This window comes from Eurypyga helias, unplaced genomic scaffold (assembly GCF_000690775.1).
Source record: "Eurypyga helias isolate BGI_N326 unplaced genomic scaffold, ASM69077v1 scaffold28112, whole genome shotgun sequence".
NCBI lineage: Eukaryota > Metazoa > Chordata > Aves > Eurypygiformes > Eurypygidae > Eurypyga > Eurypyga helias.
This window is the reverse complement of record NW_010235701.1, coordinates 38796-53272: the sequence shown is the minus strand read 5'-3', so window position 1 is coordinate 53272 and position 14477 is coordinate 38796. Positions and strand designations below refer to the sequence as shown.

General features: G+C 40.3%; 1 protein-coding gene across 1 annotated transcript in view; it reads right to left on the bottom strand.

Moving 5' to 3' along the window:
* The window catches only part of LOC104506047 (fibrillin-1-like), a gene marked incomplete at both ends in the record, with an annotated part of 80272 nt that overhangs the window by 40975 nt on the left and 24820 nt on the right, over positions 1 to 14477 (bottom strand). Inside the window, one exon of the mRNA XM_010146853.1 lies at positions 1719 to 1916. Coding sequence (XP_010145155.1) covers positions 1719 to 1916 — 198 coding nt within the window. The remainder of the gene's footprint in view (positions 1 to 1718; positions 1917 to 14477) is intronic.

Sequence of the window (14477 nt, the reverse complement as noted above, 5' to 3'; positions counted from 1 at the left end):
ACCTTTTGGCTCTCATTTTCCTCCTTTGTATCTTTAAAAACCTCAGCTGTGATATTAATTTAAGTTTCAGCCAGACAGACAAAGTCAAACTGTGGGCAGCGATAGTCTATTTACTTTTTAAAATAAGCTTGCTCTCCCCTCTCTTTTATTTTTTCTGACTTCTCCACACAATAATAACGTTCCCTTTTTCCCTTCAGAGAACCTGGATTTTATTTAATCTGCTTTCCTTTACTCAGATAGAATATGGATGTGAAATCCCCGAAATGTCTTCAGTCTGAATGGATGTTATCTGATTTCAAAAGGACTGGATTTAGTACAATTGCATGAAAAATAAAGCTAATATGTGGTTCCATAGCAGATCTGTTGAAATTATGAACACATTACAAGAGAAGGGAAAACTGGAAAGTACAAGGCAAACACACAGGGCCAAAACTGTGTTGGCACCGTGCACAGATCAGCATAAATGTAACTGCATGCTAAGAAATGTGCAGCAAGCAGGAGTAGCCTCATTCAGGACTGCACAAACCCATTGGAGAGGTCGCTGCAGCTTTTCCGTGACAGAAACAAGAGGGATACAACTAGGTGTGGCATGAGTTCAGGGGTGTGGGCCACATCTCTACGCTCATAAGATTTCACAAGCGTCCAGAACCTCGATTCACAGAGTTCTGCACAATTTAGTTCTGAGCTTTACAGCAAGAGGAGAGAACAGAATGGCTGAGGTCAAAATATATGCCCATTATGCAGCATACACAAACATGCCCATCTCCAAGTTCATCGTGCCTGTCTGTCTGCAGGCACCAACCAGGACTTGGCCTGTGACAGAGGAGATCTACATTTTTTAATGCAATGGAATGCCTTGAAGTCCTTCAGAGGAATTTCATGATTAAATAAAATTACTCATAATCTTTATCTCCCCTATTTTCAAAAATATCGTAACTTATTAGAAAATGTTAGACAGATTGAAATAAACTAGCCCCAAAGACACGGTCCTGGGAATTTATAATCCACATCGGTTTAATACATAGCTGCCCCTGTTAACTTTCTCCTGTTTCCTGCCAGACATCCAGACAATAAAAGAATTTATACAGCTGGAAGTATTAGAATAAAAGCCAAAAGCAGTGTAAGGACTTTCTATGGTAAGGCATGCTCAGAAAGAAGTAAGCAACATCTGGGTGGATTTTACGATTTGAAACAAATGCAAATGCATTTCCAAAATTGTATAAAATACATAACAGGGCATTTCAAATGGCACGACACGCACTTTTCTCCAGGTCGAAGAAGCGCAGCCTAAGAGATAAGATACCCAGCATGAATCCAAAGTCAACAAAAAAATCCCACACCGGATAAATGGAACAGTATTGCCACAGATTGGTTTTTGCGTGTTTTGAGTGCTTTTTGAAACAGAAGAAATTCCTCCACGGAATGATCGAGTGGTGCTCTCAGAAAAACACCATTACAGAACCAAGGGAAAGGGCTGCTGGCAGTGAGAAATTCATTAAGATGCTGGCTGCTCTCACATGACCTAAGTTACTAATGTACTCACTTGAACATCAGGCACTCACTGAATCATGAAGTAATGCATCTGACAAGGTTTTTCCATTCTTCACACATATAGCTGAGAATGGCTTAGGACAGGTTATTCACAGCAGTGTAACTCAATTAAGATTAATCCAGTAACAATTTCAGCAGCTTTTGGGGAAGCTGTGCTGCTAACTTACCTTGACAGGCCCCAGTTCGAATGTTTGGAATGAAGCCTCGGCGGCAGGGATGCGGCTGGGCAGGACACATTTCACAGGGGTGGCCCCATGCTCTCCCAACTGTGGCACAGCAAAGGGTTTTTGTGCAGACTATTCCACTGAGCTGTCCCTGGCACATCTGGTTGGTTATCAAAGTGAAGCAAGGGCCGGTCCTGTAATCTGCGCCAAAGAGAGGAAACCTCATCAGCGTCGCAAGAAAAATACACAACGAAACTGCAAAAGCAACAGCAAAACAATTTAGGCAAGTCTTCTGCACGTAAACTGCCCACCAGCCCGATAGTTTTACTCAGCAGTGTTCTGCAGAGGATTCTTCTCAAGTTTTCTTCTCCTTCAAATGCATTGCAAATAAGCAGCCCTATAAATACATTGTGACCTTTCTACCAGGAGTATTACATACTTGAGATTCTGCAGGTCCCCCCCTTTGCTGCTTGGTTCAATCTCTAGTAATACGCTCTGGGAGGTCTTGTCATCAGTTGGTTTTAAATATTCAGGGTATTAATTAAAATAATACTGATAAAAGAGTTGATGTTTGTTTCCACAAGTGTTGCTCTCCAATGAGTCTCGAGGGAAGGGAATACAGACTGCAGGAAGTTTTTTGAGGACAGTTTTGACTGTTATTCAGGCATACACTGTACCAGATATGTGGGTAAGCTCTGCCTAGAGCTGAATGGAGGGCATGTGGAACACATCTGCTTTGATTTGTTTATGGTAGGACAGGCCACTAAGCCAACAGACAGAATACAACGAAGATGTTAATAAAATGCTAGTAGGCTTTATTTTGTTCCATTCTCCAGGGGCAACAAGCAAACAGTGGTACCGCCAGCTCCTGCTGTCTCCTGTGCATCCGGGGTGCACGCTCCCGCTAAGCCTTCACAAGTGACCCTAAAATGTTTTTTTCTGTTGTGGTGCACCAGGACAGAGTCCAGCCTCCTGTAAGCACGGCCAGCAAATTATGAACCTGGTGTTTGTCTGAACTGAAATAGTTACCAGGTGCCTCAGCCAAGGTCACTGAGTAAATCCACACTGCCGATCGGTCACGACACTATAAATGCCTCCAATTTTCATGCCACTTCCAAACTTTGTTAATGATAATGTTCCCACTAAACCGTTGAAAAAGAGTGTTGAATAGGGAAGAAGTGAGAACTTTCCCATCTCCCCGCACCAGGTGCCCCTTGAAACCTATCATTTAACTAATCTTCATTCCAGCCCAGGGACGCCATGCCCATATGCTGTAATTCTGCCAATTAATCAAGCCACTCTTTCATATAATAAATAAAATGGCCTACAGAAGCTGTACAATAGTAACAATATATCACTATCATATTCCTCAATTAAACATGATTTCCTCAGAAAAGATATCAAGTTAGTTTGAAAGACGCGTTTCTGATAAACTTGTACTAAATGAGATTAAATACCATTTACTCTTCATTAACTATGTATTACACCCTATAATTGCTATTCTATCTTTGGCCTGTTTAACAGACCTATAATCACCCAGATCATCTCTTTTCCTTTTAAAATATTGGAACAATAATAATTTTCTTCCAGCCTCTGGAAATTTGCCCTGTACTTCCAGATTTATGGAGAATTGGCCTGTGTGATACAGGAATGCTTTAGCTAGCTCTTTTCAGTCTCCCTAGCTCTGGTTAGCTGGACCAGCTGTATAAAAATATGCAATTGCAATTACTGCTATTTAATTTCGTCCTTAAATGCTATCAGACTGTAAACATAAAATTTCTATTTCATCCTGTCCAAACAGTACAGCTACAATTACTGAGACCCTCACCCTCCTCTTCCCTAGCAATTCTGTAAGCCTCATCATGCAACAGGTCAGGATCTTTGATAACATCTCTCTTACTCTTGGTTACTTAATTCCTTAATTCTTAGTATTTTTGGCTCAGTATTTCTCACTGTGTCCCTTCACTTCCCATATTAATTTTCTGCACTACATCTTCTATCAAATTCTTTTCCCATTTTTATGCATTTTTGAAACTGCTTTGATTTTCCTACTAAGACAGACTTGTTTCGTTCTTGTCTAAATTTAGATTGCCTTCTTCCTCATTTCTCATTGTAGAGATGTAGCTTTGGAAGCATGTAGTACAAAACCCAACATTACCAGCTTTATCTTATTCCTTCAGCACGCAAATGAATACAGATAAGTAATGATCAATTATATCTATCAATCATAAAATGTTCATTCCAAGATCAATTCTTCAACCTTGAACAAAACAAGGTCTGAGCGAGCTATCCACTCTACTCCATGCAAAACTCCCAATAATCAAACTCCTATATTAAAACAATAGATGACAATTTCTTTAGAAACACCACAGTTCTGTGTCGGCAACAGGAAATCTCCAGAGGAATGAAATCCCCCATTGTAGAGTGTCCCTGTGCCATTTATATACAGACAGTTTAAAAAGGGGTTATTTTGTTCTCAGTGGCAGCGGGTAGCGCGCATCAGACAGTAGTGAATAACCCATCTTGTATTTACGGTAGAATATGAATGGATCAGCATTTACGATTGTTTGCTTTCAAGCTATAAATGACTTTGCAGTGGCTAATGTGACTTAGAAATATGGTGAACCCAATGAAGTTAACTTTATAATCCTGCAAATCTTCTTGCAAGGTTTCAGTAGCAAGAAGTAGGTCAAATATGCACTCAAAACCAAGCAGATCCAGATCCTATCTGTTATTATCCAGGTTCATAGCATTTGAGTATGGGGAATTATGGACTTTACTTTCCTCTAATCCTTTGCTTTGATAAATTTTATTCTTAATACGCAGTTTTCTGCTGAGTATAGCTTCCCTTCTATTTTATCAAATACAGTCTTCCACCTTTTCAAAAGTTATATTTTCTTTGGTGTTCTTAACAGAAGATTCTAAAGGTCAGAAAATGCATGAGAAAAAGACCATCTGGATGTACACACCAACCTACAGCAACAGAGAAATCCACACTTCAAGTCAGGTTTTTTATACAGAGGCTTAATGAAAAGAGCTCTAAAATTAAAGCCTTCTTAATACCAACTTTAAGATTTGTTGACACATTGTAAGGTTAAGACCTACAAGAAGGAGAAAAGGAAATGGGATTCCGCTAACACAATGGTGAAACGAAGAGGGAATGGTATCACACATAAAAAGATTTCCTTGAGTTACACCATTTTCCTTGAAGGTGTTTGGTTTTACAAATTATGATGATTTCAGAAGACACAGTAAACCCTGGGGTCTATGCTATAAGGTAATGGTTTGGGATGTGAGCTTAAAACCCCAATCTTTAGTCCATAACAACCAAGTTTCCTTATAAGTTTGTGTCATTTGCAATTACTCAAACTACTTCACTGAGTAAAGCTCAAACACAAGGTTCCAAGTGATCAGTCCGGTGTTTAAAAGAGAGGAAGGGGGGAAATATAGCCAGAAAAGCTATTACACTGTATGTTTGTTTGTTTGTTTTTCCAGAGGTAATTTCATTTTAACTGAAGAATGTCGAAACTTGAATTAGCTTCGTTAAAAGATTTTTTTTTTAAGATGTGCAACTGAGAATTCAAATGTTTTAAGTCACTTCTAATGCAAAATTCAGCACGTGCAAGCAGCCTTCAGTAAGGCATTAGTCACGATTATCTAACAACTTTATCTGCTTCTTCAAATACTTCTTAGCTATTCTGATAAGGAGTAATTCCACAGGGAGCCTCAGACAACTGTGAAGATGGCAGAAACTGTAAAACCACATTAAGATCATATACCACCAAAAAGAGCAAGAGGGCAATAGAACGAGGCTGGTTTACACCATGCAGGAATCCAGCTTACTAAGTCCACCGGAAAGAATCAAGCTGCATTTTGACCTAAAGCTCATTCCTGTTTCAGCCACAATAATCAAGTAATTTTAGTTATCTTCTCAAAAGATCCTTTATCCTCCTAAAAGCACCAGAGAGGCTGCTGAAATATGTAGTACTGGCAGGCTTTGATCTAAACCAAGCACAGCAGTAAATAATGATAATCGTTCCAAGTAATGCTGGACAGCACCAAAGAGACTCTGAGCACCAGGATAACGCAAGACACTCAACACCAGATACACATCTTAAGCCCTGAGTGCATGTAACCTCTGTTGTTTTCAAGCACAGTATAGTTTTTAATGTAAAAATAGACTTTAAGAAAAACTCTGACCTAATGGAATGTAGATTAAACAATTATGCTAGTGCAAAGATGCTGGATGAAATTCTGTTCGGTCCTTCCTCCAAGATTCATTCCTTATAAATCTCCTATAAAGGGTTCTTAATGTTTCAAATTAACAGCCTGCTTTTGCAAACTGATAAACATCTCTTAGGGAGGTGGGCAGACTCCTCCACCCTTGGGAAAATGGGAACTAAATGGGTGCAAAGGCCGAAGGATGGCACCCTAGCAAGCCAGCATTTCTCTTACCATGATCAAGATCTCATTGCTGGAAACAGGAAAACGCCATCTCTTGCCATCATAAAGAAACGGGTAAGGATAAAATGAGCGCTGCCTCTCCAGTCCTCGGCACACGGCATGCACAGCTCACACGGTACCTCGTGCTGCACACTGCCCGAGCAGCTTAAAGCTGGTCTTTATTACAACTTCCTTTCCTGCCCAGCAGCATTTTTCTTTCTGCTGTTCGGTGGGTTGGTTGGGTTGGGTTTCTTTTACCATCGGGGGATAAGAGAGGGCCATTGGAAGTGAGACTGCACAAGGCAGAAAGTCTCATCTCTGCAAAACCTACTCCGCGCTGCTCACGTGGCCCGTGCTGCCCTGGACAGCCCACGCCACTGCTTGGCCAGGCAAAGAGAATCGCGACCAGTCGTACCGGTGGATGCTCTTTTGGAAACTGATCTCACCCAGCCAAAGAATAACTCTAGCTATGCAGTTACAAGCAGAAAACAATTCTGGGTAATTAAACTGCAGCACTCTGCAGAAACAGTATGAGCAATGGAGCTTCCATCTTTCCCTGGCCTGGAATGGCAGGTGCTGAGAATCCTATACATAACATATCACATCTTTGTTACATCAGAAAAAGTAGGATGAGGATTAGAAACACAGATGATGGGATTTCCAAAGGAGTTTCAAAAAACGTCCAGTGACGTTTCCCCACTTATGTATGGGAAAAATTAATGGGGAAGAAGAAACGGAAGAAATGTCTATGCAATATTCTGATCTAAAATCTGAAATACATGGTGACCCAATGGCAGTATGGATATGATAGGAAACACCAACTCTTAAAATGTTAGTTCTTCACAAAAGCCATGTTTACTGACAGGATTGGAAATCATACCATTCCTCTCACTATACAAACAACTGTTGATGGACAAACTCAGTTTCCATCACCTCAATCCCTTCACTCTCTTCAGCGAAGGTAGAAATACATTTAAAGGTGATGGAGAAAAACACCTAATTTCAGGAGGCAGGATGTGCTGTGCCTGAAATAACCATTTTTTGCAGTAGGATTCCAAGAACTAGAGAGTCTCGGAAGTGACACAAGAGCACGACATGACCAAGCTGACTAGCAGTAAGCACCACCACAGCACAGCGTGTTACAGAACACAAAGGTTCAGCATTTCAGGCTCAATTTCCAAACGTCTTTCCAAGTGATTTTAGGTGTTTTCAGACATACTGAAATCTCCTGGTATGGACAGAGAGAACAAACAGAATGCTTTACACACATACCCCTCCCGAAAGACTAATGCAAACCTGCGCGTGCCACCGTACCAGAGAAACAGGAAAGGGCAATGAGCTCCTAACCCCAGTTTCACTAGCGAAACATCCCTTTCAGTTGCTTGTAGGCTAGCATGAAATCATGTTTTGCATACAGGACTTGGTGGCTTTTAAGTACTGGTCAGAAAAGGGAATGACCACGCTCAGGAACCCGTGGGATAACTATTATTTGCCTCCGTCTTTCCTAATAGAGGGACATGTTGTATATCTCACTTCACAGACTGAATCAAGACCAGACACACAACACAACATTCCCAAGTGAGCTTGGTGCACTGACTTCCAACCATTTAAAAACTCAGACACAATAATTCTCCATCCACAGGTGACACTGAAATGAAAGTTGATAAATGCATCCAATCACAACACTCTTTTTTCCACACGGGCCATTTCCTTAAATAATTACTCAGTGTTAAGCACTCCCTGTCCTCTCCTCCCCCCCAGCCAGACACCATTACTCACCCCGGTCAGATCCCAATGTGTCATCATTGGAAAGTACATGGCAAAGATATCAGAGGGTGTTCAGAAGGAAAGAAAACAAAACTTTGTAAATATTTTAAAACTTATTTCCTACGCTGTCTAACACTTCTTACCAACGGGGTTTGGTAGATTCAGCTGTGGTATGCGAAGAAATTATCACCACGCCACTTCTGTCTGCTCCCTTCCAGCGCCAGAGATGGCTTCACGTGTCAGCAAGACCCTTTCCCGGCTGCTTCAACGGTGCAGCACAGAGCCCAGACTGCTGAGATTTAACACTGCCTGGTGCTAAGATGTCACTGGAACTAGGGACTCGGAGCGCACCGTTTCTGGCAGGGGTATAAATCTGGCAGCAGAAATGTCTCAAATACCACAGCTGTGCTGCGGACAGATCACAGCTCCAAGTTGCCTCTTGTTATTTTAACAAGAGTAAAAAACATGGAAGCATCTCTAACACTTGCAATAAATAACTTCCACTGGTATCCTAACTCTTTATTCTGTATTAGTCAGCCACGAAAAGTTAGTTAGTGCCTCATATATTCCAGCCCCAGGAATATTATCCTCTAGTTCCTGATTCTGATGACCCCATTTCTGCATGTCTTCCTCACCTTTGCTTGTTGCAAGTTGTTCTCATATATTGACTTGCTGCCACACTCCGGCCTAAATTTATTTTCCATTCCGTAAGCTGCTTCACAAACCCATTTCTGCACAGATGATCTTTTTAACATGTCTATCTAGCAAATATTATCTGGTCTGCCTAGGATACTGGGTAAAGAGCAGGACTTCTAAATAAGACCTTACTAACCACGTGAGACCAACATTATCAGTTGCGTTTGATGTACAGCACAGTGCAGGCTGACCATTTTCGAATGTATTTTGGCCATCCCTTTTCCAGAACAAATATACAACTATTTTCATGCCAATTTTGTTCTTGCAACTGACCCAGTTCTCGAAGTCTGTAACTGAAAAGTAATAACATTACAGTAATAAAATAAAAAAATAATGTTCAAAAAATTATTACAGAATTGGAGTGATTTGTTGCACACATTTTAATCCAACACGCAGACTAAGCATTTCACCAAAATCAAGGCTTTAGCTCTGTTGTTCCCAATTATGTGCGGCAGCAGTCCAAATACAGAAAATTGTTACCACATTTTATTCTTTTCCATGATGAAGAAAACAGTAAGCAATGCAGCTAAATGCAGAGTAACTTCTCATTTCGGAATAATCGGTTACCTGACAAACTCTAGCCCACACGACTGCTCTATAAGCTACAAAGGAACATTTCTTTGCAGATTTTAATTTTTCCAATTTCTTTCACAGGCTAGCAACAATGAAATAAAATTCTGAGTCGATTTCCATCTCTCTTTTTGCAAAAAAGCAACTAACTTTGGTGACATATTTATTGTCAAGACCAGATGATTATTAAGGAGAATGGATTCAATTGAAGAACTCTGGAAGTTTCACTTAAAAAGAACAAGTTGGCTGAAGTTTATTACTACTTTTTAAAAAGAGTTCTTAAGAAGTGCCACGTTATAGAAACTCTCTTAACATACCACAAAGTATTAACTATTCAATAGCAAGGTAAAGACAAAGCTGGTAGACGAGCTCTGTGTGTTTCTTCTCTCTTTGGCTTCAGAAGACACTGACTGTAAAATAACTGAGACTATCCAAAAGTAGTGCAAACTGTGTAAGAAAAACAGATCCTAATGACTTACAGTATATTAAATAGACCAACATCCAAAGAAAGGGAAAATGCTTTCAGACAGTGCAACACACAGGATTTAAAGAGACAGTGCTCACATTTAAAATGGAGAGGGAGTGGTACAATACATTAGAAATAACTTTCTTTCTAAAATATAAATGTTCCTCTGCAGTGTCATGAAACACAAGAATATTGCAGAGCACTGGAACAGAACTCAGTCCAGAACCGAAAACTGGTTATAAATAAAAAGGGGAGCTGAGAGGGAGGAAGGGAGCCAGTTCCATTGCCCAAGTGAATGCAGGAATGGTGGGAAGTTGACTCACTTTCAGTGTGGACCGTTTGAAGGGAAGGCAGTACATGTAACAACAATGTTTTGGGGGTTGGTAAGTATGAATTACCACAATGTTGCATCAACAAGCAACTTCTGTGATCCTAACAGAATGTAGAGCTTCTGAACCCTGAGCAGCTCTCTAACAAGGTAATTAGAGCAATCAACAATTTCTTCTTACTCCTTTATAGCAACAGCTGCCAGGAATCATCTGGCTTGTCCTAAGCAAGCTCCCTCTTTGCCATAACCCAAAAGGCCCAGCACTCCTGAGAGATGATGGCGGTGGAGCGCTTCCACCGAACGAAAGCAAGGGGCACGCAGATCGTACTCCCGTAAAGACTCTTCTGCACATGGCAAACAGCTCCCTCACCCATTTCTTCAGCCAGGCACATGCCCAGGTTTTTGTATTCTCAATGCTTCTCATATACATGTGTTTTTAGTGATATGATTGTAGTGATGACGAATTTGATAGGATGTAAATACTGATTTTTTTTTTTTTTTTTTTTTACTAGCCTGAAGACTTTGGAATAACTACGAGTGTTCTTTTTCAGTAAGGTTGTAACACAGAGGTTCATCTTGTAAATAGCCCGCTAAAAAGACACAAAAACTAGCTGAAAAACTGTAATAACATACAGTATTTCGATTTTAACTGAAAAATTTTAATAATTATTTCATTTCATGATTGCACAAAAACCTCCCAAAAAAAAAAAAAATCTCGAAGTCTTACAAATATAAGTCATTAATGCACAAAAAAATTATTCAGACACTAATATCTCACCTCTAACTCTATGGTGAAAGCCACCAACTACTTAACTGCAATACCATGCAACCCTCTGTGTTACAGGATCAGATTCCTTCCGCAGTGAATCTGTGGCATCACTCCCTGTGTACACCAGTGTAATCATGACCAGAATCTGGCTCGTTTTGCGTAACCACATATATGGGATTTGCATTAAGCCTGTGGTCCAAAAATAAACACGGTAATAACATGCACTACTTAACTCTGAATAAGTCCGATGGTATCTCTGTGGAAATGCTGCAGAATGCATGCCATAATTCTAGAATTATCTCGTGTATTCAATACCTCTTGCTAGAAGCAGGAAACATCTCCTTCCAAGAAGGCAAATAATCTAACCTTGACTCACAAGTGTTTTCATCTGAACGAGTATAATTTTATAAAATACCTATATTATACCCACCATTATAGAGTATGTGAGATGCTAACACTCGTGTGTTTCATTACTCTTAATTTTTTGTACAGTTCTTGAGATATTATTATGGACCCCTCCTCTCAGTTACTAGTCCTCTGGCCATCCTTGAGTTTTACAGGTTTTCAGCAACTCTAGGGTTCTTTCCCCTTTGAACACTTTCCTCCAACATTCACTCAAGCGTTAAATTGCTCTCTTGCTAACTGTGAACAATCTTCAGAAAACTGAAGATACTCACACATCTTCTAGACTTCTATATTGATTGGGAAGAGTCAGCAAACATCAGAGATATTAGTATCTAATTTAAAAAAGTAAACGTATTATTTCTTTAAGGTCTACTATCATTCCTGTCTTCGCCGACCACTTGGTTGAAGGAGTCTTCTCTTTGCTTGGTACCAATGGTGGATGTCCCCCAGGGTCGATGCATGACTAGCTTTAGGTGACTGAGGATTTTCTACATCCATTACATCTTTATTCTAAGGATTATGGAAACTAGTTATGGCAACTGTCAATTATGTCCCAAGCAGTGAGAGAGTGGAGAACTATGTATTTTAAAACATTAAAAAAAAAAAATCTGAAGCCACAGACAATTATCAAACTTAGGGTCAAGTTCTGTTCTTACTTGCACACTGCGAGCAAGAAGAGTGAAAGGTCTTTATTGACTCTTCTGTTAGCGATGCAACAAAGAGCACACTTTATTTTTTTAAGTTGAAAACAATTGGAAGTTTTTCCAAAAGACTATGAATTACCAGGAATACTCTAGGCAAACACTGGAATTTTTTTTTTGTGCTTTTACTCAAAATGCAAGCAACTCAAGGCCTGAGTGCCTTGAACATTCAAGCTCTGAGACTGAAATTCCAACAGATTTCTGTTTCCTCCTTATTAGATAGAATTTATTGGTTTTGTAGGTGTCCAGACAGGGACATCCAGCATGAAGTTCAGGTCCCAGTCACAAGAAAAGGGTTCTTTGACTGACAATTCAGTGGGGGAATCCCGGTGCCTGTGACTGTGTATGCACCCACCCACACACAGAACAACAGCCAGCACTGGGAGAGTCAAGGGAAGAGAGAGATCCACCCAGCTTCACAGGCCTCTTTCCAAAAGCTGGGCCATACTGGCTCAACCAAAACTGACACGCTCAATTGTATTTTACTAACTATGTGCTCAAGGGGAATAGCATCAGAATCTTGGAAACTGTAGTTTGTACTGAACGGTCCATTACACTGATCGCCGTAGAGTTTTGGATGATTCCTCACTACTTATTTTAGACATTCTGGGTTGAAAAACAAGGTTTCTCTCACCTCCATACTGCATAAATCCCAGTGGTCCTTCAAAGTTTGGGGTTTTTTTTTGACATGACAATCACTGAAAATTATGTGTGTAAATGCAAAGAAGCTCTGGAATTAATGGTTTCAATTAATGGAGATCACAAAAGTGATGCTCCAGAACACGGCGGTGAGAACCAGATAAGTAACTTCCATCTGGGGGATGGATGAGCCAGGTATCTGGAAATAGCTAGCTATGGCACTGAGGGGAAAGAATGGCTCTAGCCTGTTCTTTGTATTCTTCAACACAGTAAAGCTGATTACATACAAATGGAAGATCCCAGTTGAAGGAGGATGATGGATATACATATTCACATACTTGTACCTTTTGGGGTTCTTTCTCTTCCACTTGCGGTACAAAAGATTAAAGCAGATGTTTTGTTACACTCTGGGTATACAGAGATTCTCCAAAAAGTAAGTAAACACTCAACATAAGAGGAATTGCTCAGGTTTAGGTCAGAAGACTGCAAGCCTCACCAACTCCCAACACAGGAGTAGTTAACCTTTAAGTAACACTGGTACGTTAGCCTGTTACACGTCCTGAGCCTCCCTTTCTCAGTTTACACCACACGGTGTAACACACCACATATAGCCTGGCGTAGCTACGCATCACTGCTCATGCATCATGATGTATGAGTAGTACCAGAACCTAAGACATAAGAAAATCAGAGAGTCTCAGAACACCGAAGTCCTTTAAGTACATTTTCCATTCTTAAAAATCATTAAAATGCCTTGAAATTAAGCATCTTGTTTATAGCTTTAACTATGCTATTTATAGATAAAATAGTAATTTATGTAAAATTTACGAAGCCCTTACAGGCTTTGCTTCTGTTTACAGATAAAAATATCTGCAGAAACTGCTGTTGATCCAGACGCCTGTCTAATACATAATACTTCACAGCCTTACAGAATGCTGTGTATAAAAGGATGGAAACTGCTTTTTGGCCTACTTTCTGCACTGACATACTGAAGAGGAGGGATAGTCTTGTGGTTGAGACACTTGGCTGGGACTGAGATGACCTGGGTTCAGTTTCAGACTCTGCTACAGACTCCCTGTACGGCCTTACACAAGTGACTTAATCTCCCTGTATATTAGCTCCCCACATGTAACGTGGGGCTGCCAATACTTCTGGATGCTGTTGGGGTATTTTTCCTCTTCAGACTACACAGCCTTTGGGACACAGACTTGTGTGTTTTGTGAATGATAAAGGGAGCCTCAAGCTGCCTCCCGGCCTCTTGGCATTCCTGTAATAAAACAAGGAAAGATCTTCCATGTAATGTTTTTTGTGTTGAGACCCCTCAAGGTTTCTTGGGGTTGGGGTTGTGGGGTGGGGTTTTTTATGTTCAATTAACTGTCAGCTTCTAGTAAGAGACCAGAGGAATTAGCTCCTGAGATTTTCTGTGCTGGGTGAGCGCAACATCAGCAGAACACATTCCACAGAGGAATTCATGCACAATCAATTAGGTCGTCTAATTAATTTTCCAACTCAATAGATGCTATGAATTTTTTTTTTTTTTTCAGAAACATATCTATGCTGGATACACATGTGTAAAAGCAATCCCAAATCTAAAATCTTTGAGGAGAAGGATAGATGATATTCACTTGAAGGGAATGGGCTGCTACATGGGAACAATGCCCTTTCACGTGGGATTCAGACTCCTCTCATGAAAGGAGAAAACACATACGGGGGGATGAGAGTATTTTCTAGTTGACAAGGTTGTGTAGTTACCATTAGGGACGAACTGGTTAATCAGTATTTAGAGTGATTTATGATATTAGGTACCCCATAATTACAGTGAATTAAAACATCAGCCATGTGGAGAGAAAGAGCAAAAGAAGTGCTGAGAAAATATGTTTGAACCAAACAGGGACAAAAATATAGACATATTTACAGGGGATTTAAGCACAGATGACACGGGGTACAGCATCTAACGAGAGAGATCTGTTTCTCTGGTCCT